The following is a 27,335-nucleotide window of genomic DNA, read 5'->3' on the forward strand; positions in this document are numbered from 1 at the left end:
ACAGTGGGTGAAGAAGCGTTCAGAGTAGCCTTTACATGAGTCACATTGTTCTCAGTTCTTGAAGCTGAAGGATGTTGTTCCAGATTCCTCTGCATTCTTGTCCATGTCAAGACACAGAAGTGACTATGCTTTGCTTTGTCATTACTTTGCTAATATACCAACTGCTACAAAGGTGCAGACTCAATTGAAGAAGGTCAAACTGTATGCCTGGGTTCCCTCTCCACCTGTCTTAATCCCCACTTTCCTTTCCTGGCACTTCTGTGCTGTGCAGAAAAAATATTCTAATTACCTTTGGGACAGACCACATCTCACCCCTTTCCCTCTCTATATAAGTCAAAGTATGTATGTATGTTCCACAAAGACTCCTGCAAGGCTTAATGGATCTAGACCAAACATGGTACGCATGCCTTTCATGTAAATTATTTGTGGGATTTCAACTCAAAAAAAGCATCTCTTTTGGGACCAGGACCCCCAAACTAAGAACATATGTGCATGTAGCGCTTAGATATAACTACAAGAAAGAAATATATAGATAAGGAACACTACTTTAGAGGGAAATATGTGTAATGGAAGGGGGTAACCATTAGCATGGAGACATTTTGAGACCTTTTAGTAGAGGCCTTAGCAGAGGGCCAGGCAAAAAAGGAAGTGAGCTGGAGTCATTAAGATGACAAAGGTAGTCTTAATTCATATCTTGACATAATCCTATATTCAGAACAATATATTTTTATGCATGGAGAAAAACATTAACCTGTTTAATCTGTGGTGAGAAACTGAGTATTATTATTATTATTATTATTATTATTATTATTATTTTGTAAAACAGAAGCTTATGCACCTGAAGTTCCCTGGGTATGCATTTTCTAATGGGAACACTCATAAAATCATAAAGTTAACAATGAATGTTTGTTATAAATAGCATTATAAAATGCATAACCCAGGCAATGCAAGGTATATACACTAGTAAGTTCCACAAATTGGGGTAGAAGACATGTTCTCATTATAAATTCCCTCAATGATCTCATCATTCTCTGCATGTGGAGAATGACTGCATAGAGATCTATCATCCATGGAGACTTCCAACATGATTCAGGCTCCCAAAGAATCAAAATTTCGAATACCAACAGAAAGCCTCGTTGGACAAAGAAGGATTTCCTTCGCAGATAGTCATATTTCACATGAGATGAGAAAATTATGGCAGGGAATATAATTAACATGATCTTCCCCACTCCTTCTCGGTGACTGCCCCTCGAGTCTGGAACTCCCTACCCATGGAAGCCAGAATGGCCCCCTCCCTGCTGTCCTTTCGGTGGCAGTCTTAAAGATGAAGGTTTTAAAGATCAAGACAGGAGGTGCTGTGGTTTTTAACTTTGAATATGTTTAAATGGATTTCAACTGTGAATTTTTAAATACTGTTTATGCTTAATTATGTTTTAATGTTTGCATATTTGTATATTTTAAATTGTATGCTACTGCCTTTATGGTAAGTCACCTTCAGGAGAGATAAAGCGGGGTATAAATAAATATTATATAACAACAATGACAACAACAAGCCTCCATAACAATTCATCAATTAATGGTTTCACACAAAATTTAAGGAATTTCTGATCTTCCTAGTCACTGAACAAATTATAAATATACAATAGTGCCCATCTTCAACGGGCACAGCTATATATTTAACCTTGCCCCCCCTTGCCCCCCCCAACATGGCCATGTTGAGATTGCATCCAAGTTCTAATATATAACTCGTAATCTCTCTGTCAGCAAAACTCTTCACATTTAAAAGGTGGGTGGTAACCATTCTATCTTTTTCATTAACAAACCATCCCTGATAAGAAAGATTATAAAATGAAATTATCATTGTTGAAACATCTTGTAAGCTCCATGAATGAAGCAATGAAATTGAAATTGCAAGCATAGTTTCAAAGCAAATTGAACTTTTTCAAATATTTCATTTTCTTCAAATAATATTTCTGGAACAGAAAACTCACATGGCCTTCCATGGATGGTGGTTGAAACAATGATGATTACAATCAGTGTGGTAATATGTAAGACACATGAAAGGCACTAAAAAGGCTCTGGTCCCAGTACTCAGAATTGTTTGAATGTTGTTGCACATTATTAGCAGCTTATGCAGCTAATGCTGCCAGAAAGTCAATGCCAGGAACTGTGTGGTCAAATGATTATCTTAGTGGCCATGATTTTTGCCAGCAACACCAACACTAATAGAATTAAAGTGGCTGGTGCTATGGAGAAAATGGTGCTCTGATACAGTTTCAAGGGCCAAGTTAAAGGGAGATTGTTCAATATCCAAATGATGAGCGAACATTCTGGATGTTCTGTCAGTGCAGCCGCACTCCCAAAGTACACACTGAAGTCTGAAACTGTTCATATTTCAAGCATGCCCACTGCTAAACAACAAAATCAACTTGACAAAAGCCATTTTAAAACATCATTAAAAGGCTAATTATGCAGTGCCTACCAACTTCCTTTTGTCTAGTATGAAAGAGAATGTTCTTACTTTAGCAGGGTGAGTATAATAGTCTATGAATTATAAGATCAAAGAGGCAAACTGTATGTTTTCTAAAATAAGAATTCCTTCACCAAGTTTTACACTTACCACAGCTAAAAGAGCTGTGTGAAGGGATCAGCACTAAACCCAAAGGACAAGCCGTGCACGGCAAGAAAGAGAGCAACTCCCTCGTGCTTTTTGCAGGTCACTCCGAAGGACCATGTTAGCAGATCCACTCCAGACCCTTAACAGGCAGCTCTGCTGCTACTAGTAATTAGCTTGGACAGCTCTGGCTCCAAGAGTAGCAGCAAGGCTACACCATAATGAGCTCAGCTGGGATTAGCAGGACAGGGCAGGGAACCAAGAGAGCGGAGGCATTCTGCATTGCGTATGTATCAAGGAGATCAAACAAGGATGGCTGGCTAGGTTATCCCCTCACCACCTCATTCCAAAAATGAAGCACGGCAGTGTGTAAAATACAGGCTAATGAAGAGCGACACCTCCAACAGATGAGAGCCACATTAATTAACACAATCCCTAGATCATGTAATACAGTTTCAGTTAGTGCTAGCAAACTTGTTGTCACTGATTTAAAGAGCTGGGGGGGGGAGGCGGAGGGGAGGAAGACTAATGTTTTTCCTCTCTCTTTCTAGTAGAGGAAGACGATTTAATTTTGGTATTTGAAAGGAATTCCTCTGTGTGGCCTTCAAGGCCCAACAAGAAAAAAATTCAGAGAACTAGCAGTACAATATATATGTCGCTGTTTTTAATAAAGAAACTCACTTTTCAATCAATAGCTTTTTGTGCTCTTTTTTGAAATATGCCAGCTCATTCCATACAGCATCAGAATCTTCTTGACACAGATGTTGGGGATCTGAACGTTCCTTTCCACTTTTACTGCTTCCAGGCCTGTTTATTAAAAAAGGGAAAAGAAAAAGATATGCGATAGAAATAAACAGATTTAAGACCTCAAAGTAAATGAAAACAATGACTCAAAAATGTGTTATTACTTCATGGAATATAACTAAACATTTATTCTACATTTCAGTATATAAACATTACAGACTGAGTTAACTAATATCAGAATAATGAACTACAGATATGGCACTACAGTTCGGGACTGATGTGTGTCAGATAATAGTGTTATTCATATAGTCAGCAGAAAGAAACTAAAAGGTAGATATGTCAGCCAATGTCAAAGAAAGGTTAGGAGTTGCCAGTTCTCCCAGCATTGTCAACTGTTTCCTAAGTGACACAAACACCTGATCTCAAAGAAACTAGTAACCCCTTTCTGTGTTAGAGCGGAACCACACATATCAATAGACAGGGATAAAAGAAAGGTAAAAGATAGTTGAGTACATGAGAGAAAACATTAGATGATTTAGCGTGCTCTATGTACTAGGGAATTATAAAAAGCAACCCTTAACGCTTTGGAAAAACACTGGGATTTAAGAGTTTCCAGTACTGCCAATGAGTTACTGTAAATATGAAAGGCAAATGGTCTGGTATACAGAAATTTTATAGAAAGAAATTCTAACAGTTCCATAGAGGTTGGATGGATAGCTAAATAGATAGACAGACAGATTAAATTCTATTTAAATATTTGAGTCTTCAGTCATCTGAAAAAACAGGATTTTAAGTAATAGTAGCAGCAAGTCACCTTCCCAGACTATAACTCAAAACGTAGACCACTGGCTCTCTGATGTAAGAGATAAGCTATTTTGTTTGCCTAGTGTGCCAGGGACAGGTACCATATTATTACTCATTGGCTACAAATGTTTCTCCAACCCGACCCACTCCTTCACAGTCCAAAGACCATCACTTTGAGTAGCACTGACAGACACCAACAATTAACAACCATGTAGAATATGTGGAACTTAAAGAATCAGTTAGGAACAGGGAAATTGAGAAATCATGATGTAGTTGTAATGGAGTAGTTGGACATCGAATTACTGCAACTAAAGTTTTCTGTGAAAAGATCAATGGCATTGGATTCATTCAGGAAATGTACTTTTTTACTCATGTTATTAAACTGGTGGATGGTTGATAGCCGACACATACATTCTGTTCTCAATATGTACAGTAGTTAAATTTCTGCTCATCTATGAAACCTTATAGGTGGCTTTGAGAAAGTCTCTTGAATTCAATAAGACTGAAACCAGCCAGAAAATTTGACAAAACTGTAATATATCACCAAGATTTCCTTAGAACAAGATTTTGGGTTTTTTTCTGTTTAGAAAGGTTAACTACATTTGGGCCAATTAATGTTACCATTGGAGCAGTCTCATCAAATAGGATGAGTCATAAGGACAACACTGGACAGGAAAACACAGTTAATACCCCTTGATAGCAATGGTTGATAAGATGTGTAGTAAATGTGTAGTGGAACTATTTTAAAAAATAAAATTATGTAAGAATTATGTAAGAAAGCTATACAACAGGTTTAAGGTATGCATGTGTGCACTGCCCCATATTTTAAACAAAATTCTGCTCTGTAATGCCTTGTTAGGTCTTGTCATGTTTATATTTATAACAGAAGGCCCGGAAGCTTCAGCTGGTTCAGCGCGCGGCAGCCATGTTACTAACTGGAGCGGGTGGCAGGGAGCATACAACGCCCTTGTTGTCCCAGCTCCATTGGCTGCCGATTTGCTACCGGACCCAATTTAAGGGGCTGGTTTTGGCCTACAAAGCCCTAAACGGTTCCGGCCCAAAATACCTTTCGGACCGCATCTTGGCCTACGAGCCCACAAGGACCTTGAGATCGTCTGGGGAGGCCCTTCTCTCGATCCCGCCTGCCTCACAGGCACGTCTGGCGGGGACGAGGGAGAGGGCCTTCTCGGTGGTGGCCCCCCGGCTGTGGAACACTCTCCCTGCAGACATCAGACAGGCGCCCTCCCTCATGTCCTTCCGAAAAAGCCTCAAGACATGGCTGTTTGAGAAGGCATTTAATTAAGTGCTATAACAATGTGGTAAAGATGACTGGAATGGAACAAGGAATATGAGATTGGTTATGATTCCACTATGAGACGAAGCGGATTTTTAGTGTAGTTTTGTAATTGTTATGTAGTTTATATGTTGTTGTAATTGCCTCTTTGTAAATTGTCTTTTATATGTGTGTACACCGCCATGAGTCGCCCTAAAGGGCTGAGAATGGCGGTTAATAAATGCATCAAATAAATAAATAAATAAGAAGATGCAGATAGCATTTCCCACAAATGTGCACTGATTGCAGAGGTGCCACATTTTCCAAGTAACACTTTCTCATCTTTTGTGAAAGCAATGTGGCACTAGATCAGAGGTGTCAAACTTATGGCCCTTCGGATGTTTCAAACTCCAACTCCCAGAAGCCCTAGCTAGCTTGTCCAATGACCAGGAATTCTAAGAGCTGAAGCCCATAACACTTCCAGGGCCACAAGTTTGACACCACTGAGAGAAAAAGGAACTGTGTGCATCTCATCATAAAAGGTTCAGAGGAACCCAAAAGACTCAGAGAAACTCTACATACTAAAAACCATAAATGAAAAAAAAATGTGTGTACTTTTTTGCTACTATTTCAACATACCTATTTGTATTTATTTACAATATTTATATACCGCCTTTCTCACCCCTGGGGGGACTCAAAGTGGTTTACCTATGACCCCACAGAGTCACCATAAAGAGCCTTGCCATTTGTTGTGTGTGTTGGGATGGGGGGAGAGAAAACTATGGAATCAGAAGAATATGGTCATCTCATCTCTTTTAATAAACCCTGGCACACTGCGCCCATCTACAGGGAATAAAAAAGCAACAAAGGCCCCTGCAGAAATCAATACGAGGCCTTGATTCAGAGTTATTCCTTAAAAACCGTTCAAAGAAGTAGGAGAATGTCAATTAGTTTTACTGTTGTTTTCCTTTGCTGTTACTAAATCTATATTTCCCAGGATTGTTATTTGGTCACCTTTATCTCTATCCTTTAGAAGCATGAATAAGCCTCAGTGTTTAATTAAAAATGTGATCTATGAAAATTAATTGCTATACCCAAACCTATCTTTTTTCCCAGAATGGTAATGAGATTTGTTACGATAATGGTGCAACAAACCACACAAGCTAACTGTCTTTGCTGCACCATAAATTGAGTGGTGAAAATGGAATGCAACAAAACTATGCTAGTATTATACTATGACCTGAATGTAAGGTTAGAGGTTCGTCTAGCCAAAATTGTCTGTTCTCACATGTAACATGGTAGAGATGTCTCCTAGTCTTGCTATCAGAAGCTTTCAGGCACTAAAATCTTCTACTCTATATAAAATGGAACGTGTGCCAGAACAAATGCATCTTTGGGTTATGCTGGCTTGTAAAGATAAGTTTGCTACTATTCACTACCACCACAACAGATTGGAGAGCAGCAATCCAGGGATATTACACATCACAATGTTCAAGAAAAATCAAATGCACCACCAATATTATTTTGTGACCAGGAAAACACAGAAACATAGGATAGAAAGTGGGGGTGGAACTGGGGATAATTTGTGGTCCCTAGATTAATTTGAAAAAAAAGGTCAAAGTACAGTATATGCGTGGAATTTTAAACAACTCAAGTTATCCACACTTCAAAAAAAAAAAAAAAACAGTAGATGGTTTACCCATCACTCATAGAGTCAATAATTTAAGCTCACACAAAAAGCCATTTAATTGTAAATAGCAATGGTGAAATCCAAAATTAATTCTACCTAAAATAAACCAGTTGTAATGTTGTCACTTGGAACTTGTTTGTTACAGCTTAACTGACTTTAAGTTATGTTGATTTCAGTGTGTTTACAGTAGGCAGGACAAGCGCTGGATTTAACCCAAATAACCTATATTTAGGGCTGTCTTGTGGTGCAGCAGGTTAAACCGCTGAGCTGCTGAACTTGCTGACCGAAAGGTTGGTGATTCGAATCTGGGGAATGGGGTCTGTTCCCTCTGTTAGGCCCAGCTTCTGCCAATCTAGCAGTTTGAAAACAGGCAAATGTGAGACGATCAATAGGTACTGTTTCTGCAGGAAGGTCATGGTGCTCCATGCAGTCATGCCGCCCACATGACTCGGTGTCTACGGACCACACCAGCTCTTCGGCTTAGAAATGGAAATGAGCACCAACCCCCCACAGTCAGACATGACTAGACTTAATGTCAAGGGAAACCTTTACTAACCTATATTTATACTAATGACTACATGATTTATACTGAAGGAGCACATTGTGGTGCATCACAAATTATAAGCCCCCTCATTAAGAAGGGGTTTATTCGTACAATATAAACAATATGACAAAAGAAAAGAGGCATTTTGTTAGTTGAGTAAAAAATCAACACTGAAAGCATGTGACATCACATGTCTAGGTCTTATGCTCACCACTCCCATTTTGCCTTGTGTTTTCTGTTTTCATGCAAAGTCAGATAAAAATGTAAAGGGTGAGAATGAACAGCCACAAAACAAAAACACTATTATCTTTGATATATTACAAGCCTAGTCAACATTTGCAATAACAGTAATCAACAGCAGAGCAGCCAATCAATACCCTCTGTCCCTTCATAAAATTTAAAATAGAATATAAACCATTTGGGCCATTTTTTGTGTTATTATTATGTTTCTTCATAGGAATCTGCACCTTTTTTTTTCTTCCAACAGAAGAAAGCCAGAGTATCTTACTTAAACCAACTTTCTTTTTAGAATACCTAAGCAACAAAAGTTGCATTCAGGTTTAATACATATAATGATTTTAATGAAATGTGTAACTTACTTGTTATAGACTTCCTCCCATTGCTTTAATTGCGTTTTTATTGCTCTGTAGTTGGTCTGTAACATCTGCAGCCTTTTTTTGCGCTTTTCATGGGCATGTCTCAGCTCATCATTTTCTTGGATCTGCATAACACCAAAGTGGAAAAAAATACTTGAAAACATAAGAATTTACAATGACAGTGTGCTATGATGAAGTTTTTTTTTATTTATCATCAGCCATCAGTATGCAATTTATTACACTTAAATGGTAACTGAAAAGACTTTACAGGCATGGTTGATTAGACTTATAAAACCAATTCTATCTTCATCATAAAAATCTGAGAGATTACATATTGGCCAGGATCCAAAGAACTGAACAACTGGTTCTGCATGCTTATCAGGGCTTTGGATTTGCATGTCTTGGATTTAAAGATGCCAGTGCCACATGGTAAGCACTTTTGTAAAATCTAAATTTTAGACATGTTGTATGCAACATGACTCTAGAGACAGGATAAACAATGTTCTATTTACCATTTTAAAGTAAAAAAATACAGAATGCTCCAAAATTTCAAAGTTTATATTCCTGTTGAAAAATTTCAAGAATTCATTGTAAAACTAGAAAATGTTCCTTGTCACTAAAATAATTTTTCAGTAGTTGTAAATACCTAGGAAGGACACAGATCATAATATGCCCAGTGTATTTTCTTCCAGGTGTGTTTTGTTGAAAAATATGAAAAATAATCTATTATATTTGCACATTTTTTTCTCTTGATATATACATAATGTGACTATTAGTATTATATTGTCATTCAGGCTATTGTAATGACCTGTGGGACTGAACCCATGTTGGTACAGAATAAGCTTGGTGTGTTTAAAGAACAAGTTGATATCCTATACCTGTGATTTTTTGAGAGATAATTTATGCTCATATATCATGATCTTTTGTACCTGTACAAAGATCTTATTGGAACTTCAACAAAAAATGACAAATATAGATTATTTTTTCATATTCTTCAACAAAACACATCTGTTATGTCTTGTTGAAACCTGTGATCTCCGATCTGAGGACATTCCAAGTGTTAGTGATACACTGGAACACATGACTTGAAAGATACCATTTGTGATTAAGATCTCTGTCTCGATTTACCTTAAAGTAAATTATCCATACCTGCCAAACGAATAGTTATTGGATAGATCAACCGTTTCATATCTGTCTTGATTTACCTGCATGTAAATAATCCATACCCGCCAAACAAATAGCAATTGGATGGATGAACCTTCTGATGCACCAATTCCAAAGAATTGTTACAAGAAGATATGATGAACAAGTGCACCCTTGTCTATTTACATAACACACTAAGGTTGTGTTGTCTCCTGTAATCATTGCTATTTGGTCTCAAAGATGCTGGTCAGAAGTCCAGTACTTTCAACACTGCTAATAGTTCTAGTGCAGTTATATGAAAATGGCTCTCCATCTGTAACCAATATCCTTGTGCCATCTGCACAGCAAGCATCTTAGTGAACATCAGTGGCAATAATACACTTCTTCTACTCCTACTCTCCCCCCACCCCCACCTTTTTCTTGTTAAACCAATGTTCAAGGGGTTCTGAAAGAGACAGAGATGGATTTTTTGCCCTGACATCAATCCAGAGTGTTTAGAAGAACTTGATTGATGTCATAGCCCCCAATAAAGCGAAGCTGGTATCTGCAAGCTTGAAGCTAAGACAGAAGATGCAGCCATAGCTGTTGATGTTGATACCATGCATGGTGGTACTGAAGTGATCATGATCAGTATTTATCACTCCTTAATCTTGTGTTTCCATAGCTTGAAGGTGTAGACAGAGAAGTAAACTGGATGGACACTGCTATCTCAGGCACTTGTAGTGCCTTCTCAAGACAGTAAGACTGAACCATGTAGTCATGTTTTAAAGCTGGAGAGGTAAACCTTCAGCAAACGCTGTACTTCTGCACATTATATCCAAAACAAGAACTCTGAATGCCCACAAGTATTGTATAACTCAAACAGAAATGAGGAAGAGTCCACAAAAAGTGTGGAGAAGGGTTGTTGGTGAAAGAAGGGGTTGAAGAGGAAAGATAGACAAGAAATGAGGTAAAGAGAAAGATTCTTTTTAATATTAATACCGAGAGTGTACAGAATGCAGACCAACAGAAGGAAAATGGAAGTATTTGGAGCAAAAACACTGAGCAGCAAAAGAGAGTTTGAAACACAGTGTCTCTTTGGGCAGATGGGAGGAAAAACAGTTAATGTAGGTTGATGGGCTAAGTATGCACAATTGATATGCGGAGGGGAGGTACTACCAAGTTACTCAATTCTAGAAAATTCTGAATGAGGTCTCTGTGCAAACATGAAAAACTATTTGTTTGAGGCACAGAGACCACAAAGAAAAAACAATGTCTGTGTGTGCCTCTCTGTGCATGGGGGGGTATATAAACACTTTTAAATCTGTTAACTTTCAAGTCTATGTAAAGCAGTGTTTGATTTCTTTTTAAAGTTATGCGGATACTTTTAAATACTGATTCAAAGTTTTTTATGACTTTATCCTACTCCATACAGGATAGAATGTGTTACAGACTAAGAATTAATACCACTTAGGACCACGGGTTATGCACTCTTTGGCCTGTTGTTATGTATGCTGGGTTTTCAAAAATACCTGTGTAATTCTTGTTTATCACAGTCTATGCCAATTGAAAACTTTAAAAGTTGCTTTGTTTGTTTTTTAATTTTCACCTTTAGCTGTAGTGTCTTTTCTAAGTTTTCAATCTTTCTTTCAGCTATTTTAAGCTTCCTTAGTTCCTCCGACTCTTTCAAAAAGCTCTTTGGGGACAGAGACCTTGAACGTTTCACAGGTGGTTCCTGGGAATAAAACAAGGACATGGTTGAACTGGTTGGAACACTGGCTTATGAAAGACATGCAAAATTAAAGAACAAGTAATTTTGAATACTAATAATGAATTATAAAAAAAATCCTGCATGGAATACCAGAGAAATAACAAGCAGAATTACCACAGCGCTACCACTAAAGGTTTCTCTGTGACTCGTTAATGAGAATATTCATTTACATTTACATTGTTTCTTTCAGAATAATGATGTCCCATTAGGGAAGACTAAAGGGTTATAGACTCAGAAATGCAAGAAACCTCATTACAAAGGAGGGGATAGAGGCTGATCTAATTGCTCTATAAGGGTCCAAGGTTACACTTGATAGGACAACCAGAAACAAGAGGGAAAGGATTTTTTTCCCTTTGAAATAGTTTAACACACTGTGAAGTTGAAGGAACAATATGCTTGAGGAATATAAATACAACAGACAGTAGATCTTATACCATAATGACCATATGGTCATTAACTATAATATGCCTAACTAGAGACAAGAACGTGTGTTTATATTATCTGCAACATCATATAGCAATCTGGAGAAAGTATTATGAAACTAGCACTTAAACCAGGAAACCTTCTTGTTTGTAGCATGTCATATGTTCTTATGAAAAAGAAGAGAAATGAAATATCCAGATTGGTTTTATTGAATTTCCAAATAGCTTTGCCTGAGGTAGCTAGCAACTTCTCTGTATCATTACAATATTATTAAGTGTTTAACTGTTACACACATGCACACACACGCACACAAAACCACATATAAAGATATATAGAGAAAAAAGAAAGTGTCCATACATATGTGCATGTCTTTTGTGTGCGTGTGTATGTAAAATACACACATACACACACATATATAGGTATGTATGTACACGTATAAATATACACTGTATACACACACACATATATACACACACTTGTATATATCATATGTTGGTATTTTCATCTCGTGACTCATTTTTTCTTTTGTAAAATAAAGAGCAATTGTAGCTGTTCTAAAATGTGTAACAGGTCATCTTTTAAGTAGGAGGACGACTAGATTACAGAGCTTTGATTTCATTTCTGTTCACAAAACGATGGACTACATAGCCTGACGGAACTGCCCTTTGAAAAACACACACAAAAAATAAGTTTCTTTGGAATATGAGTTTCTGATAATAATTTCAGAAAGGAAAGAAGATATTTTATTTTCAGTTAATGTATAAAGAAAAAAAAAGAGTTCCAAGCTATATGTAAACAAGAAATATATTATCAGAATTCATCAGTATTTCTTCAAAAACTGAGAAAATGAAGAACAAAATATATGGAGGACATCATTGGAGAAAATGTCCTGGTGGGATTGAGGTACCCATTTTCTACTCACCCATTCCCCTTTTCCCCGACTGACTCTCTTTCACTCAACCAAGAAACACGTATTGGCCATGCTGGGTGTAGGGAACACAAGAAATAGGTCCAAACCAACATCTTAACATGGCAACCGAAGGAGGGGGGCTGGATCAGACAAAATGTGAACAGACATACATTCCTAAATCCTATGGGGGATTAAAGAGCTACAAAGCTCTTTAGTCCACCATAGGTCCCCCCCTAAGGTTTGTTAAAACTGAGCACATGGCTTAAAAGAAAAGGGGAATGATTCAATCCTTATGTAAATTAACCAGAATGCATAGGTGAATAGCAGCAAATGAGTTGATGGATAAATCATATTTTGGATGGCCCTTATGTAGATCAGCACCTCACATAGCCTTGTCCCTAGAGCTAGAAGAGCATATAAGCAGTTAACACTAGCATATAAGCAGTTAACACGTGAAGGGCAATTGATGGGGGGACCAGTTCAAAGCAGATATTGTGGGATTTTCTGCCTTGATATTCTGGAATATAGGGCTGTGTGGAATGGCCTTCGGATACACTTTAGGTGCTTGTTTTAACTGGTAGGTAGGACAAACTGGCCCCAAAAGTAAAATAAGTATTACTGTATTTCCTTGATTCTAAGATGCACTTCCCTAAATCTCTGAAAATGGGATGTGTCTTAAAATTGTGGATACTTTTTTTTATATAAAGCTTTTTTCTGTTGGTGGTATTGAAATCTGTCTGTGTCTTAGAATCGATGGCATCTTAGAATCGAAGAAATACAATATTAATATTATTCAAATGATTTATCTCTCTCCCTTACTCTCTCTGTTTCTTCCCTTCCAAAGCTAAACATTCAGCATAGTAGAGGCACCTACGTAGCCTCAACCTAATCTCCCAGAACCACTCTTTATCATGTTCAATAGCACTTTGAAAAGACTGACTAGGCTTGTATCCTTACCTGTTCCCTACTGCTAACTCATGTCTTCACACACACATACCCTTCCTACCCCAGGGAACATAACAACCTGTGGTTGAATGCTTTCTGTTTAGATGATCCACGCACATGTTACAGAAATGAGCCAACAATGTCCCACTCTCTCCCTGATTCCTTTTAACAGATGTTATACAGAACTGTGCATATGATCATAGCTAAACTCAGACAAAGTGTTCTAGGAGAGTGTATTTCTTGATGCTAATGCACTGCCATGCTATGTAAATCTTTAAGAACATTTTAATGCTTGTAGCCTTGTAAAGACTATCATAATAATAGCTGTAAGTGCTGTGTACATTGCTGGTGCAGTGCAGATTATAAAACATATTCTGCTGTAGATCAGCTGTAAGCAAAGATGAAGTAGGTGATTAGGCTAGTGGGAGTGGGAGAGTGTTGAGCAATCCGTACATTTATAAAGCCTTCAATAGCAAAAAGAAGAGGAAGTTAATGCAACTAAGTCAATACTAAATTATGGGTTCAATTTCAATAGTTAAGACTCAAAACAGAAATGATAATAGCCTGATTCTGTGATTTACTGTGGTAGGAGCAATCAGCTGTGGCACAGTTGTACAGTCAACCTTCCACTTTCATTGGGATCAGGGGCACAAGAAAGTGAAAAATTGTGAATAAAGAAATTGCTTTTATTCTCTGAGAGAACACCTCTCTAAGAATCTTTGATCCCTCTAACATGACTTTGTGGCTAATGTCTACTGGAAGCTGGCAACATAATACCTTTGGAGGACATAGAAATGTTCTCTCTAGCCATTTCTATCTCCTCCAGCATGACTGGGGGAAACTGACCGCAAAAATAAAAACTGCAAATGCAGAATGACTGTAATATTTATGACAGAGACAAGACGTAGTCCAAACAGCTGCTCTCCAATGCAGAATATACATGAGTATACAAGAGTACATGGAGGCTTTTAAACAGAGGCTGGGTGGCTATCTGTTGGAAGTGCTTTGAACATGATTGTCCTGCTTCTTGGCAGGAGATTGGACTGGATGGCCCACAAGATCTCTCCCAACTCTATGATTCTATGAGAGCATCAATCGTTTTTTTCTTACGTTGAATCTCCTTTTCATCCAAGGTCTAGACACTAATTTCTGTTCAGATCCTGACAGACTTCATGGAATCCTTGATTATTCAAGAGTGCCACCAGGTCTATTACTAGAGGCCTTAAAATATCATTTTGGACTTTTTATTTATTTCTGTCGAAGCAGGAATTGATAGCTAGGATTAAAAATGGGTGCTTACACTTTCTGAAAGCAATATCCAGTCATTTTTTTTACTATAATGTAAGTCAGTTTCATTACTGATGAATGATGAAAGTATCTTCACCTTTTCTGAGAATTCTCAAAAATTACTTGTAATTGGGGATCAGTTCTGAAGCAACATCAGATGATATCTGGCCACATTACAATTTGAATGGAAGTCCAGGTCTTGGTAGTAACATTCAATGAGAAAGATTCTTACATTGTCACATAATTTCAATCCCATTTTCCTTTGGGTCTCATGAAAAGAATTGCTCTGCTTGTATCATGTCATTCTGATCCATGTCATTCCAAACATTATCACAACAACATGGAAAGAGCCAAGGGGATATAATTTCCATTTTGCTCCAATAGCATATAAAGAGGCCCTAAAACCACACTGCTTTGGCCATAGACTCTAGTGATCTTGAAACAGATACATTTTATTGAAATCATTTCAGAATAATAGGTCAATCCCAAATCATGTTCAATGACACTCAACATCAAGTCTGATCATTTAGGATTTCAGGAAAAATTACTATCTTTTATTGGTCTAGACAAGGGAGAAGTCCTCAATTTCTATCAACTGAGCTTCATTTCTGTGCATTTGCAAAGTCAAGTTCTATTTGTAATTCCAAGTTTCATTTGTACCTGATCCACAAGAATTATTTCTTACCAAGTAAGCATTGTAGCTACTGTTCAATAATGTTTGCCTCTATTTTTTAGAATAGCATAATAAATGCCGAGTTTTAATGTCAGACGGAATGCAGCACACATAAGAGTGGACTAAACACTCCATATTCTTATTTTAATGAATAATGAGTTCTTACTAGCTTCAAAATGCAAATCAAGAGAGTCGCTTTAACCTATAGTTCCTCTGAAAATTTCAAATTGCGAGTATCTTTAAAAAAAATCTTACTGTTTTAGTTGTTAGTATATGATGGAACAAAGGGGCATTCTTGCCAACATAATTTGTACTATACAGAAAGAACAAGATACATGGCGTGAATTTACATCACATGACAAGCCAGGGATCCAAAGGAAACAGATTGTTATAGTTGAACACATTCTTATGTATACTGCTCAATTGTATTTTCTTTCAGTAGGATCAATTAAAGAAAAAAAATGAAGCATTGCTCTGTGGTTGGTTTATGTCATTTGACAGCCAGAAACTTCCCCTTCCTGGTTTGTTACCTTCCTACAAAGGAGAGCAAAAGTCAAAAATAATTCCATAGTTATTTCTCAGGTTTATTGGGAGGTACCAGAAAAGGTTCTCCCAACTAGATGACATAATAAACTACCAAGGAGCAAGGCTTTGTAGTTTGGTCAGCTGCTTTATGCTGTGAGTTGAAATGACAGAACAGCGTACATTCACACACTGTTCTCTCCTGTGGATTGTCATGATGAGGCAACACACATAAAAACTAGGGTCCTCTCGAGTTGGCTGTCCCATGATCAAGGTTATCTTTGATGGGGTATGTTCTACAAAAAGGGCATATTCCAGAGAAAAATCTCATTTTATTGGTATGTGGAAATTATCGGGTTGCCAGCAGTATGCAAATGACATTAAGATCTACTTCTCCTTGTCTTTGAAATCAGCTGAGGTTACAGCAGTACTTTGATGCTGTTATGAGCTGGGTGAGGAACAATAAACAGAAACAGAATCCTGATAAGGCTGAGGCTCTATGGATTGGTGATCCCTAGGTCCAGGGAACTGAGTAAATATCCTGTCCTGGATGTGATTTCTCACCCACTGAAGGAGTAGGCATGTGACATGGGAGTGCTCTTAGACCCATTCCTGTCACTAGAGACCCAAGTGGACTGTGTGGCTCAGAGTGCTTGGCACCAACTTTGACTTGTTCACTAGTTATAGCCTTTGCTGGGCAGAGATAAACTAACCACATTAGTCCATGCCCTGGTAACCTCCCGCTTAGACTACTGGAATGCTCAGTAGGTGCAACACTGGTAAAATGCTGCCACTCAACTGCTTTTGGTGACATTTGATGTCCTTAATGGTTTGAGACCTTGATATCTGAGAGTGTGCCTTTCTCCATATGTGTTTGCCCATGATTAAAATCTACTGAGTGTCCCATCGAAGAGATCAATACATGTTGTCAGAGTATGGGATGGCATTCTCAGCTGTGGCACCCGAACTGTGGAATGGTCTTCCCCTTTATGTCCGACTAAATTAACATGTCATTTAAATGCCGAGTAAAAACATGGGGCTTCACCAAAGCCCATTGGCATTAATTTAATCCAAAGACTTACACATTTTTAAATCTGTGTTCAACTCATAATACTGAATATGCCATTAATTTGTTTCCAGTATTTTACTGTTTTTAGTCTAACCTACTCTAATGCTATTTTAAGCTGCTCTGACATTTATTAATACATAGTGGGGCAGATCTAAAATAAATAAATAATTTACTGCTGTTGTTGCCACTGCTGCTGTCGTCATCACTGTCCTAACTTTCCTAGTCTGGGATTCAAGAAAGCTTATACAGTTTGAACCAAACATAGCTAAAATTTTACATCATACAAAAGTGAAAAGTATTATGCAGGCATATAGGATTATTTTAATTTCATACATTTTATTTTTGTTTTATTTTTATTTTAATTAACAGCACGTTGTACCTAGCCCTGAATCTGCAGAGAAGAGTGAAATATCAGTTGTAATTGATGAAATAAATAAATGTAAAACAACTGACTTCCAATTCCATAATTAATTCTTAGGATAAAATAATACCAGTTGTACAGAACTCCTAACTCAGCATTTACATTAATTACAAACTTTTAAATCTCAAACTTACTTCCTTAAATTCATCTGTTTGGGAAAAATGGGCATCCTCACAAACAGTACCAAGTAATAAATATTCATCTTAAGAATCCTACGAAGAATTGAACCTTTAAATAATTTCATTAAATTAACAACCCTTTATTCAGTGTTTAATAAGGTAAAACTTCCTACTCCCAACAGTTATTTTAACAAGTCTTTGGCAGATAATAAAAAACTCTTCGATCAAGCTTCCAGAATTATAAGTAGCATCGACAGTTATTAAAACTGTTATTATCCGACTCCCAGAGCAAAATGTCAAGCTTTGCCAACCTCATTTTGACACAAATACACAAGGCAATAAAGCTTTCCTACCTTGTATTTCTTCCCAGCCCTAACATTGATGCAATCCAAGAAATCTCTGTTGCAAGTACTATGATCTGCTAGTGTACGATTTGCTCTTTTCAATTTTTCTTTCAAAAGATTTATTTCAGACTTTTGTGATGCTATGAGATATTCTAGCTCATTTAACGAATACTGTTGGAATTCCTAGAAAGACAAATAACATACCATAAAAGCAAACTGTAGAATAACACCCCCAAAAAACCATAATACTATTAGTCAATAAAGGTTGGAGATAAAAAATAATGTAAAACATTGTTTACATATGAGTGAAAAGATGAAGACCTACCCCTCCCCTCCCCCCAAATACACGTGTATGTTGGTAAGTGTACAGGAAGTCCCTGTGTTACAAACAAGATAGGTTCTGTAGGTTTGTTCTTAAATTGAATTTTTTATGCAGGTTTGTTCCTAAGTTACTTTTGTATGTAAGTTGAAACAGGTACATTTTTAAATGTAACTCCTTCCCCCACAAAATTAATACACACACATATAGAATTTTATATATCTATATATACATACACATGCACGCATGCACACACACATATGTCGGTACTATGTATCCAATGTGTATACATATCTTCAATTATTTTGGCTGTGCAAAATATATGGTATCACCACTTTGTGTCTCTTCATATCCTTTCCTACTCCTTATTCTGACTATATATGGTATCACCACTCTGTGTCTCTTCATATCCTTTCTGATGTCCCTACCCCTTTTTCTTACTAATAATCACAGAATGTCTCAAATCTACACCTTTTGATAGATTCTATAAACTAGATGGCATTGCCCCCCCCCCCCCCCCCCCGGTTATATGACGGGAAGTTGCTGCCAACTGTGAGAAAAAGAAGGTTGAACACAATGAAAGACACCCACTGCATGGCTATCACCTTTTCCCAGTAGACTCAAATAAAGTAAAAATTTCATGAGAACCACCACTCCTCTTAATGTTCTCCCAGCAACAGCAAGAGTATCCTTCTGGTCAGCTAAAACAGGAAATTCCAAATGGATGGCCCCCCACGAGGGTCTTCCTCCAGAGGCAAACCAAAAATGGGAAACTTGGAAGTCCCTGAACAGGCTCAGAAGTGGTGTTGGGAGATCAAAAGACAACCTGGCTAAATGGCACTATCTGAAAGAATCTTCTACCTTGTGCGACTGTGGAGCAGAACAAACAACTCAGCACCTGTATGCTTGTTCACAATGCCCTGCCTCATGCACAAAGGAAGAATTGTTTAAAGCCACAGACAATGCGGTGGCCGTTTCCTGTTTTTGGTCTAAACTTATTTAGCCACTTGTGTTCATTCTATTTTATCAGCTTTATACTTGATTATTTATGAAATGCTTTTGACACAAGTAAGTAAATTCTGACTATAACTCTGTTCTTTGACATATAGTTTGCTTAGCTTTTCCCCATCACAAAATTAAGCTATCACTTGCATCGGCAGTGGCTGGAAATCTTAATTTGAAGGTTAACAGTCTCTGTTTTTAGTTCCCGAATTTTGAAACTAGTTTATAACCATCAGTGTAACAGCCAGAAGTGCTATCTCTGTGTGTACTTTTTGTTTCACCAAATTAGAGGAAACAGTTTATTTCTCTGTGTTTGTTTGCTTGCTTGTGAGACAATAAGCATTTCTGATATTGAAAGTATTTTGGCCAAAAAAAGTTTTTGTCCATACTTCTTATGGGAAAGAATAGTTCGGCCAAACCACAACCAACTGTTTAGCCAGTATTTGTTTTGAAAGCTCTTGATCTCCAAGGGTGTGTGATCAATTACTATTTTGTACACATGTACAAATAATTTAAAGTATCTGCCTCTTTACTACCTAGCATAAGAATCCTGCATTGAATTAAAGAAAATAATAATGGATGGCATGAAAGTTCACAATTATTCTTTCCCAGATTGAAAAAATAATAATCGGGTTTTTGAACAGATGGGAAACCCTGTTGAGAGGATTGATAGAACAGGGAGAATTCTGTGCTATTTTCTCTTGGCATTCAACCTTTCAAAATGTGGCACAGAAATGATTGGGTTGAGAAAAAGAAGTGAGGGTTATTGTTTTTGGTTATTGATTAATGTGTGTGTTTGTGTGCAACCCCCCTGTTTTCTATGTAAAAATTGTGTTCTCTGTCTAGGAAAAGTTAAAAAAAACATTCTCCATAGAATAATTCCTGTGCAACAATTCAGAATGGCTAAATATGAGGATAATTTTGTGGAAGAATATTCATTTTCTCCCACTGTGGGGAGGCAACTACTTGTTGCCTGCAAGAACAAAGATATACAAGTCTACAATGAACAAAGTCCCCTTTTCTAATTGCTTTATAAGAAATGTTTTTTTTTTAGTGTGTGAAAATTATTCTTTGGTCTTCAATCATGGTGATGATTTTAATTCTATAGACCAGGGTTTCTCAAACTTTTTCAGCCGCGCAGTTTTTTTTGGAGCAAAAATTTCTCATGGAGTTCCAAGAAATGTTTATATTTTATATTATATATAATGTATGTATACCAGGCATGGGCAAACTTTTTGATCCACATAAACTTAACAGTATTTCAGTGGAAGACCACAGAGGTCATCCAGTCCAACCCCCTTCTGCCATGCATGAAAAGCACAATCAAATTACCCCCAACAGATGGTGATCCAGGATGTGTAATAACAATAACAAACAAACAACAGGGGGAGGGAACCGTGGTGTCCCGCACTTTGAAAACTGCTGCTATAAACAGTTTAAGACTATTTTAATGATAACTTCTGAATGTTTTCCGAGACATTAGTTTTACCTGTATTTCTTGAGTCACAGTTTACACCAAAGCCTTAGAACTGAACCCTGAAGGTACTAGATCCTGTCTGATCTTGGTAGCTAAGCAGTGTCAGTCCTGGTTAGTGTTTGATGGGAAATCAAATGAATACTGGATACTGTACACAATATTTCAAAGTAAGGAACTGGCAAATCACCTCTTGAGTATCCCTAGCCTAAGAAAGCCCTTTAATTTTAAGAGGTTATCCTTAAGCTGACAGGTGGCTTGAAGGCACATTCACATACAGAATAATTTCAAATTGGTTTAGTATAATTCTTTTTGTACCCAAATTGATGAAACTTATAAAACCTAGTTTGTGATCATAGCTGAGATATAAAGAGCAACGAATCATCTGGTAAATTAAATCCAAAGAGAACTTAAGAAGGGCTCTAATGATGAATTTGCTTTGCTCTAGAACACTTCTCAAACGGTGGGTCCTGACCTCAAATGGGGTCCTCTTAGCTCAGTGTTAGAGTCCTGAAAAATTTGTCAACAGTATAATTTTTCTGAACATCCAGCTAGTGGCCGTTCAGAACTTTATACAAATCTGTTGTTCAGGGTTTACAGTGGACTCTGCAGCTATACTTCATTAAAAAAGGGAAATCCAGCCTGTTTACCAAGCCTTTTAAATTCTGATTTATTATCAGTAAATGTTTGGTTTTGTACATATTTTACCAGGATCATGTAAAAAATTATTGGGTTGAAAGGGCTCATGAAAGAAATACTCAGACCAAGTTGAAAATAAACCCTGCTCATTTTCCAAGAAGTGTTTGTTTCTGATATATTGTGCAGTTTTGTGCTTTAAGCATCATCACATCGCGGTCTAGAATTGGGGCAGAGAATAACTTATTGATGGGCTACAGCAAGGGTCCTCAAACTATGGCCCAGGGGCCAGATACAGCCCTCCAAGGTCATATACCCGGCCCTCGCTCAGGGTCAAGTCTGAAACGATTTGAAAGCACACAACATCAACAATCCTATCTCATCAGCCAAAAGTAGGCCCACACTTCCCATTGAAATACTAATTTTATATTTGTTGAAATTGTTCTTCATTTTAATTATTGAATTGTTTTAAGTGTTTTTTGCACTACAAATAAGATATGTGCCGTGTGCATAGGAATTCATTCATGTTTTTTTCAAATTATAATCCGACCCTCCAACAGTTTGAGGGACTGTGACCTGGCCCTCTGTTTAAAAAGTTTGAGGACCCCTGGGCTACAGTAAGAAAGTTTAAGTCTGTAGTTAAAAGTGTCACTACTCTATTCTTCTTTAAATTAGCCTACATTATGCAGGATATCTAAGAGTCGTTATAAAACAAGAATTTTTGTGTTATGCTCATATTTTGAAAGCTTCAACTGATGAAGACCGCTATCATAGCACCTTTAAGGTTGTAACTGGGCCATTATGAAAACTTTGTTCTAGTGTTCTGGTATCTCTAGAAACTTCCCTTTGCTTTTCAGTTTAAGAAATTGAAATAACACGGTGTCAATATATCCATGAGATTGCCTTCATACCATTTATTTCTCAACATTTAGGGATTATTGGGAATGCCAATTTAATCTTGATATCTCTTTGACTACTCATGACAAAAAGTCAGTAGCTATGCGTTCTTATAAAGGAGAGAACTGGCAGTTTCCTTCATGTGATCCTAAATACTCGTACATTCTCACATCCCCTACTAGAGTGGGAACCCCACACTCTGACTAGGTGGGGGGATTACTCATTGGCCAGTGAGAGCCATTGGTCATTTTAAACTGACTGCCTGGTGTTGTAAAAACCCTGTATTGATCTTCCCAAGCTCCAAGGGAGCCTGAGAAGAAGATTTCTCAATGTGGTGAGGTGACAGTCAAAGCTCTGTTCCTGCCCCACATCTTTGCTGCCTGATAAGTCAGGAAGCTCATTTATTCACAGAATCCCAAAATCTGAAAGTTAGAAGGGGGGAAATGGACTATCTAGTCTCCTTTTCATGAAGTTAATACCATTGATTCCAATAAATTTTACTCCTAGGTGAGTATAGGGTTGCAGCCTAAGAAAAGTGTTTAGAGCTTTTGAACTGCAATGCCAGAATACCTTTGCTCTGGATATTCTGGGAATTTAAAGAAGCAGTGTGATATTTCTTTTACGATTATTAAATGTTGATACCAGTGATACAGTTGGAAGAAATAGTTGGGGAAACGCAAGACATAATTTAATAAATTAATATGGAGCGTTAATTATAGATATATACTGTATATGGTTGGCTCTCTGTATCCACAGATTCTATATGAATGTATTCAACATCCCCTCCTAAAAATTCAAAAAGCAAGTCTTGATTTTGCTATTTTATATAAGGGACACAATTTTACAATGTCATTGTATATACCGGGCCTTGAGTATCCATGATTTTGCTATCCACAGGGGGATATACTGTATACTTATACATAGGAAATGTTATTCAATTATGTTCACACCACCAAATAATGATTTAGAACAGAAAACCACTAAATATACTTTCTCTTAATAGAACAACTTTTCTATCTGTTTCTCTTTCAGCATTAAATGAAAAACCATGTCATGTCACTGAGCTTTGTAACATCAGATAGAAAGGAAATCTTTAATAAATGTGAATAATTTCCGTAAAATGTCTTGTATATGACCTTGGTTTTCAAAACTCTATCTGCATAGCATAGCTAGGGAGCAGACTTTCACTAACCCATTGGGACAATTAATTGGGGCCATGAAAGGAGTGGATCAGTTTATAAATAATATTTCCAATTATCCCAACCACAGCTGGAGATAAATAGTTATGAAAATACTGCGGGTTTCTGCTTGCCATGACTTTTAAAGGGATGTCCCCTTACCTGCATCAAAAAACAAACTAAACTTTCAACCATTATGAACCATAAAGTTTTATTATTTATACAAGTGATGTCTATTGAGATAATGTCAAATTTGCTATCTATGATCTACTTTGTGACATCTAAAATTGCACTGAATTTCATACAATCTGGTAAACATTGCCAGAGGTACAAGTTATATAACAGGATGAAAATTGACACATTTACTTTTTGTTCACTATAATTTTTGAAAAGGTACACAAAGTATTTCTTCAAAGTTGAGTGAAAACTAGCCATGTACCTCATTCAAGCTTCTCAAGGGAAGCCATTCTTCACAGGCTCTGTGAAAATTTACCAAGCTTTTCCTTCTTCATTAAAACCTGTACGGAAACTCTGGACTCTAATGCTTCTGCATCCCTGCAGGATGCCTGGAGCATAATTCTTTTTGGCCCTGAAGAACTGCCATAGGGATTCTGGGTTTTGTCACCTGATATCAAAGGACAGTGGAGTATTTGAGAGAGGAAAGAGAGCATTGGGAGAAAGAGTTCAACAACTAGAGAAGACATAAGAGAGCAACAACATTTATCTAGCAGCAACTTTGAGGTCCAAATGCAATGTCTACTGGCTATGAAAATAAACCCCAGTTTCTTACGTGTGCTGAACAAGTGTCTCTTCCTGTGTGTGTTTTTTGTTCTGTTTAGATTTGCCTTCAATTATATAACTACGAAGCAACCATCCTATAGCTTCTTTTTTTCCTTCACTCTATGTATTAAGTAAATTCCTGCCAGCAGAAATATTAATTTCATTTTTTTCAGTTTTGAAAATTTCTGATTTTTTTTAGAGGGGGGGGGGCTGGCAATAGGATCCTTTGCCCCTCGCCCCAGCTTTGGCTGTGGAGTAATGCAAGGGAATGTGTCAGCAAGCTCCCTCCCTTTCTCCTCAGTCAAGGCTCTCATAGGGGAAAAGGGCGTTTGGCGCTGATACATGAAACTGTGGGTATTAGTGGACATTCTATATTTGTACTCAAAGCAAAAATCCCTCCCCCTCTCTTGCTGCCCCATGGAGGTGAGGGTAACTTCTTCTGCTTCTGTGTCCAGGGGAAAGAGGGTCGACTTCCCATCTTTCTCCTTGGAGAAAAAATTGTTAATTTGCTTCATCTCTGGGAGAAGGAGGCAGCTTCATATCATCCTCTTTGGTGAAGTTCTTACTCTGCTTCATTGTCTGGAGAGGGGGCGAGGCGCTTCCCATTATTTTCTACAGCAAGGAAGCAGAGCAAGGGCAAGTGCCTAATGCAGTCCTCTTTCCAGCAAGGAGAGTTGGGGCACACTCTCAACTGAGACAAGTGTGAGACACGGCTGAGAGTTGAGGGAGTAACTCAGACATTTCACTGAAGAGGACAGGACAGGAAGCCTGGTTTTGCAAGATCTGAATGGCATTGTTAATAGGGTGACTTGGAGACTGCTCATTAACAGAGACAGCATAAGATTATGTTAAATGGACAGCAGTTAACAACAAATGCTAGAACCATGTTCTGCTTTATTCAAAAAGCATGCTTTTTGAATAAACAAAATAATACAAATGTATTAATTAGCACATATCTTGGAAGTTAGTAATTTAAGGAGGAGTTTTCCTTTGTTTCCATTTTTTTCAGGACACTTTTAGTTATAACTTTTCTTTTCAAATATCAGTTAAATTCGGTCATCAAAAATGACAGTAGAAAAGCAGCACTTTCTCATGTGAGATGAAGGTCCACAAAGCCAGGAAATTGAAAGTGAACGTTGCTGCCTTAACAGCTGTGCTTCCACAACCTGTAATGATGTTGAGCAATGTCACAAATGGTGCCTGCTGGTTTGCCAATTTGGATATAAAAGCAAATGCTTTGCCTTAACTGTGAGATAACTAATTGAATCTAAGTATTTGAAGGAATGAAAAAGCAAGGAAAGTAACGTTAGGTTTCATGTGGATCAAAAAGGCAGCATTATGTATTGAAATCATCACCATGCAGGAAACTACGCTTCAAATAAGTGTGGTGTACTCATGTCTACCACTTATGAGACAAACTAAGAATGAACTGGGAAGATAATGATATCACAAGGTAGCATGGGCTTAAAAAGTGATTTTGGTTAACAGTGTAACTCCAGTTAGCAGGCTACAAGAAAAAGTTTTTGAATGAAAATTTAAGAGCATTGAATGGTCTGTATAAAATGAAAATTGAGGACTACTGGGCTTGTTGCATGTGTTGTCCTGACGCATAAAGTTAATACAAACAAAGTGAGCACCACCTCATCTCCTAAAAAGTTACTTTACAAGAAGGCACTTGGGAGAAAGGACATCCCAAGTCACCAGCTTGGTAAAAAAAACAAAAAACACTAACATCTGCAAACTATGGGATTAGACCAACTAATAAAGCCTTTCTGGGGGCAAGTACTCTTTAAGGGAATTTATTGCTTCTTACAAACCCTTTTCATGTTACAATTAAGGGTAGACAACGCATAGCGTATGGACTAATGCAATCTGCCAGGATCCACAGTGCAATCTATCCCATCACCATGTGAATTAATTCATCCGGCCATTCATTAATTCAATTGAACCTTCTCACACACATATTCTAGAAGTTGTAAGGTCAATTTCTCACATCCCTTTGGAGTAAAGGTTTTTCAAAACAAAAAAACAAAATAAAAAACAAAATGACTTCCAGTCATTTCATGTTTGGAAAAAGTAGTCCTCTCCTGGGCACAAAATTGGTTAGTGCCTCCCTAAAAGCTAGGATAATTGCTCATTCAGAGATCCTAGAGAGCACAGGGTACTTTTTTAGCAATTTTTAATTGCATGAGAGGAAGGTGCTGACATCCTAGGTTTGATAGACTGGCAGGTTTGACTCCCCCAATCATAGTAAAGTTGCCCATTCCTGTTTTAAATGGCTGTTGTCCGCTATCCTTGTCCAAAACCTTGCTATTGTTTATTCATGCAGAGGGATTCAATTTCAAGCAGCACTCCACTATGGCTGGGTAAAGCATAGTTAAAATCACATTACAGTTACCATACAAAACAGCCAAGAAATCAACATCCCCGCTTTTTTTCTCTTGCAAACACAGAAAAATGATGATTAAACAGGGAGGAGCACAACATTGCAGACAAGGAATTTATTCCAGAGCACACAAAGGTTCAATTGTGCCCATACCTCTCTGTATATGGTGCCAGCTTCCTTCGTGTACACTTGGAAATGCTCTATGGCCTCAGTAAAATATTTCCACACACACATAATCGGATCCTGGGTTCAGGGAGCTCTGAATTCATGATGGATCTGACTATTGCACGAGGGCACAATACGACAGACAATGCCCCCCCCCCCCCACTTTTTTTGCATAGGGATTTACCTAATTTTTAAGTTTAGTTCCCATTTTATTGGCTCACTGGGGAAAAAAGCATAACACATTTCATATCAAACATAACTTTTGTATTGCTGAGAATATGGCCTGACTCTTAACAATTGCTCTATATGGTTCTGGCCCAGCTTACTTGTCCGAACGCATCTACCCCTATGTCCCACCTTGTAATCTAAGATCCTCCGAGGAGGCCCTGCTCTCACTCCCATCAACAGCGCAAATGCGCCTGGCGGGGACGAGAGACAGGGTCTTCTTGGCTGTGGCCCCTCGTCTATGGAACACTCTCCCAAATGAGGTAAGATCCGCTCCCTCCCTCCTGGCTTTTAGGAAAACATTAAAAACATGGTTTTGGGACCAGGCCTTCGGGCAGTTAAAACAAATCTATGCAGCATTTCGGAAAGACAATGACTGGAACTGTGATTCAACGGATGAGA

The 27,335-nt window shown here is 37.7% G+C and overlaps 1 protein-coding gene across 3 annotated transcripts in view; it reads right to left on the reverse strand.

Moving 5' to 3' along the window:
* The window catches only part of CNTLN (centlein), a 218,735-nt gene that overhangs the window by 115,078 nt on the left and 76,322 nt on the right, over positions 1-27,335 (reverse strand). For 2 of the 3 annotated variants that reach the window (XM_060762424.2, XM_067464369.1), the window contains exons 9-12: positions 17,881-18,054; positions 10,997-11,122; positions 8,269-8,390; positions 3,296-3,421 (exon numbers count right to left, since the gene is read on the reverse strand). In XM_060762424.2, the coding sequence (XP_060618407.2) occupies positions 3,296-3,421; positions 8,269-8,390; positions 10,997-11,122; positions 17,881-18,054 (548 nt within the window). The remainder of the gene's footprint in view (positions 1-3,295; positions 3,422-8,268; positions 8,391-10,996; positions 11,123-17,880; positions 18,055-27,335) is intronic. The other variant, XM_067464370.1, reaches the window with a different exon arrangement.

This window comes from Anolis sagrei, chromosome 2 (assembly GCF_037176765.1).
Source record: "Anolis sagrei isolate rAnoSag1 chromosome 2, rAnoSag1.mat, whole genome shotgun sequence".
NCBI lineage: Eukaryota > Metazoa > Chordata > Lepidosauria > Squamata > Dactyloidae > Anolis > Anolis sagrei.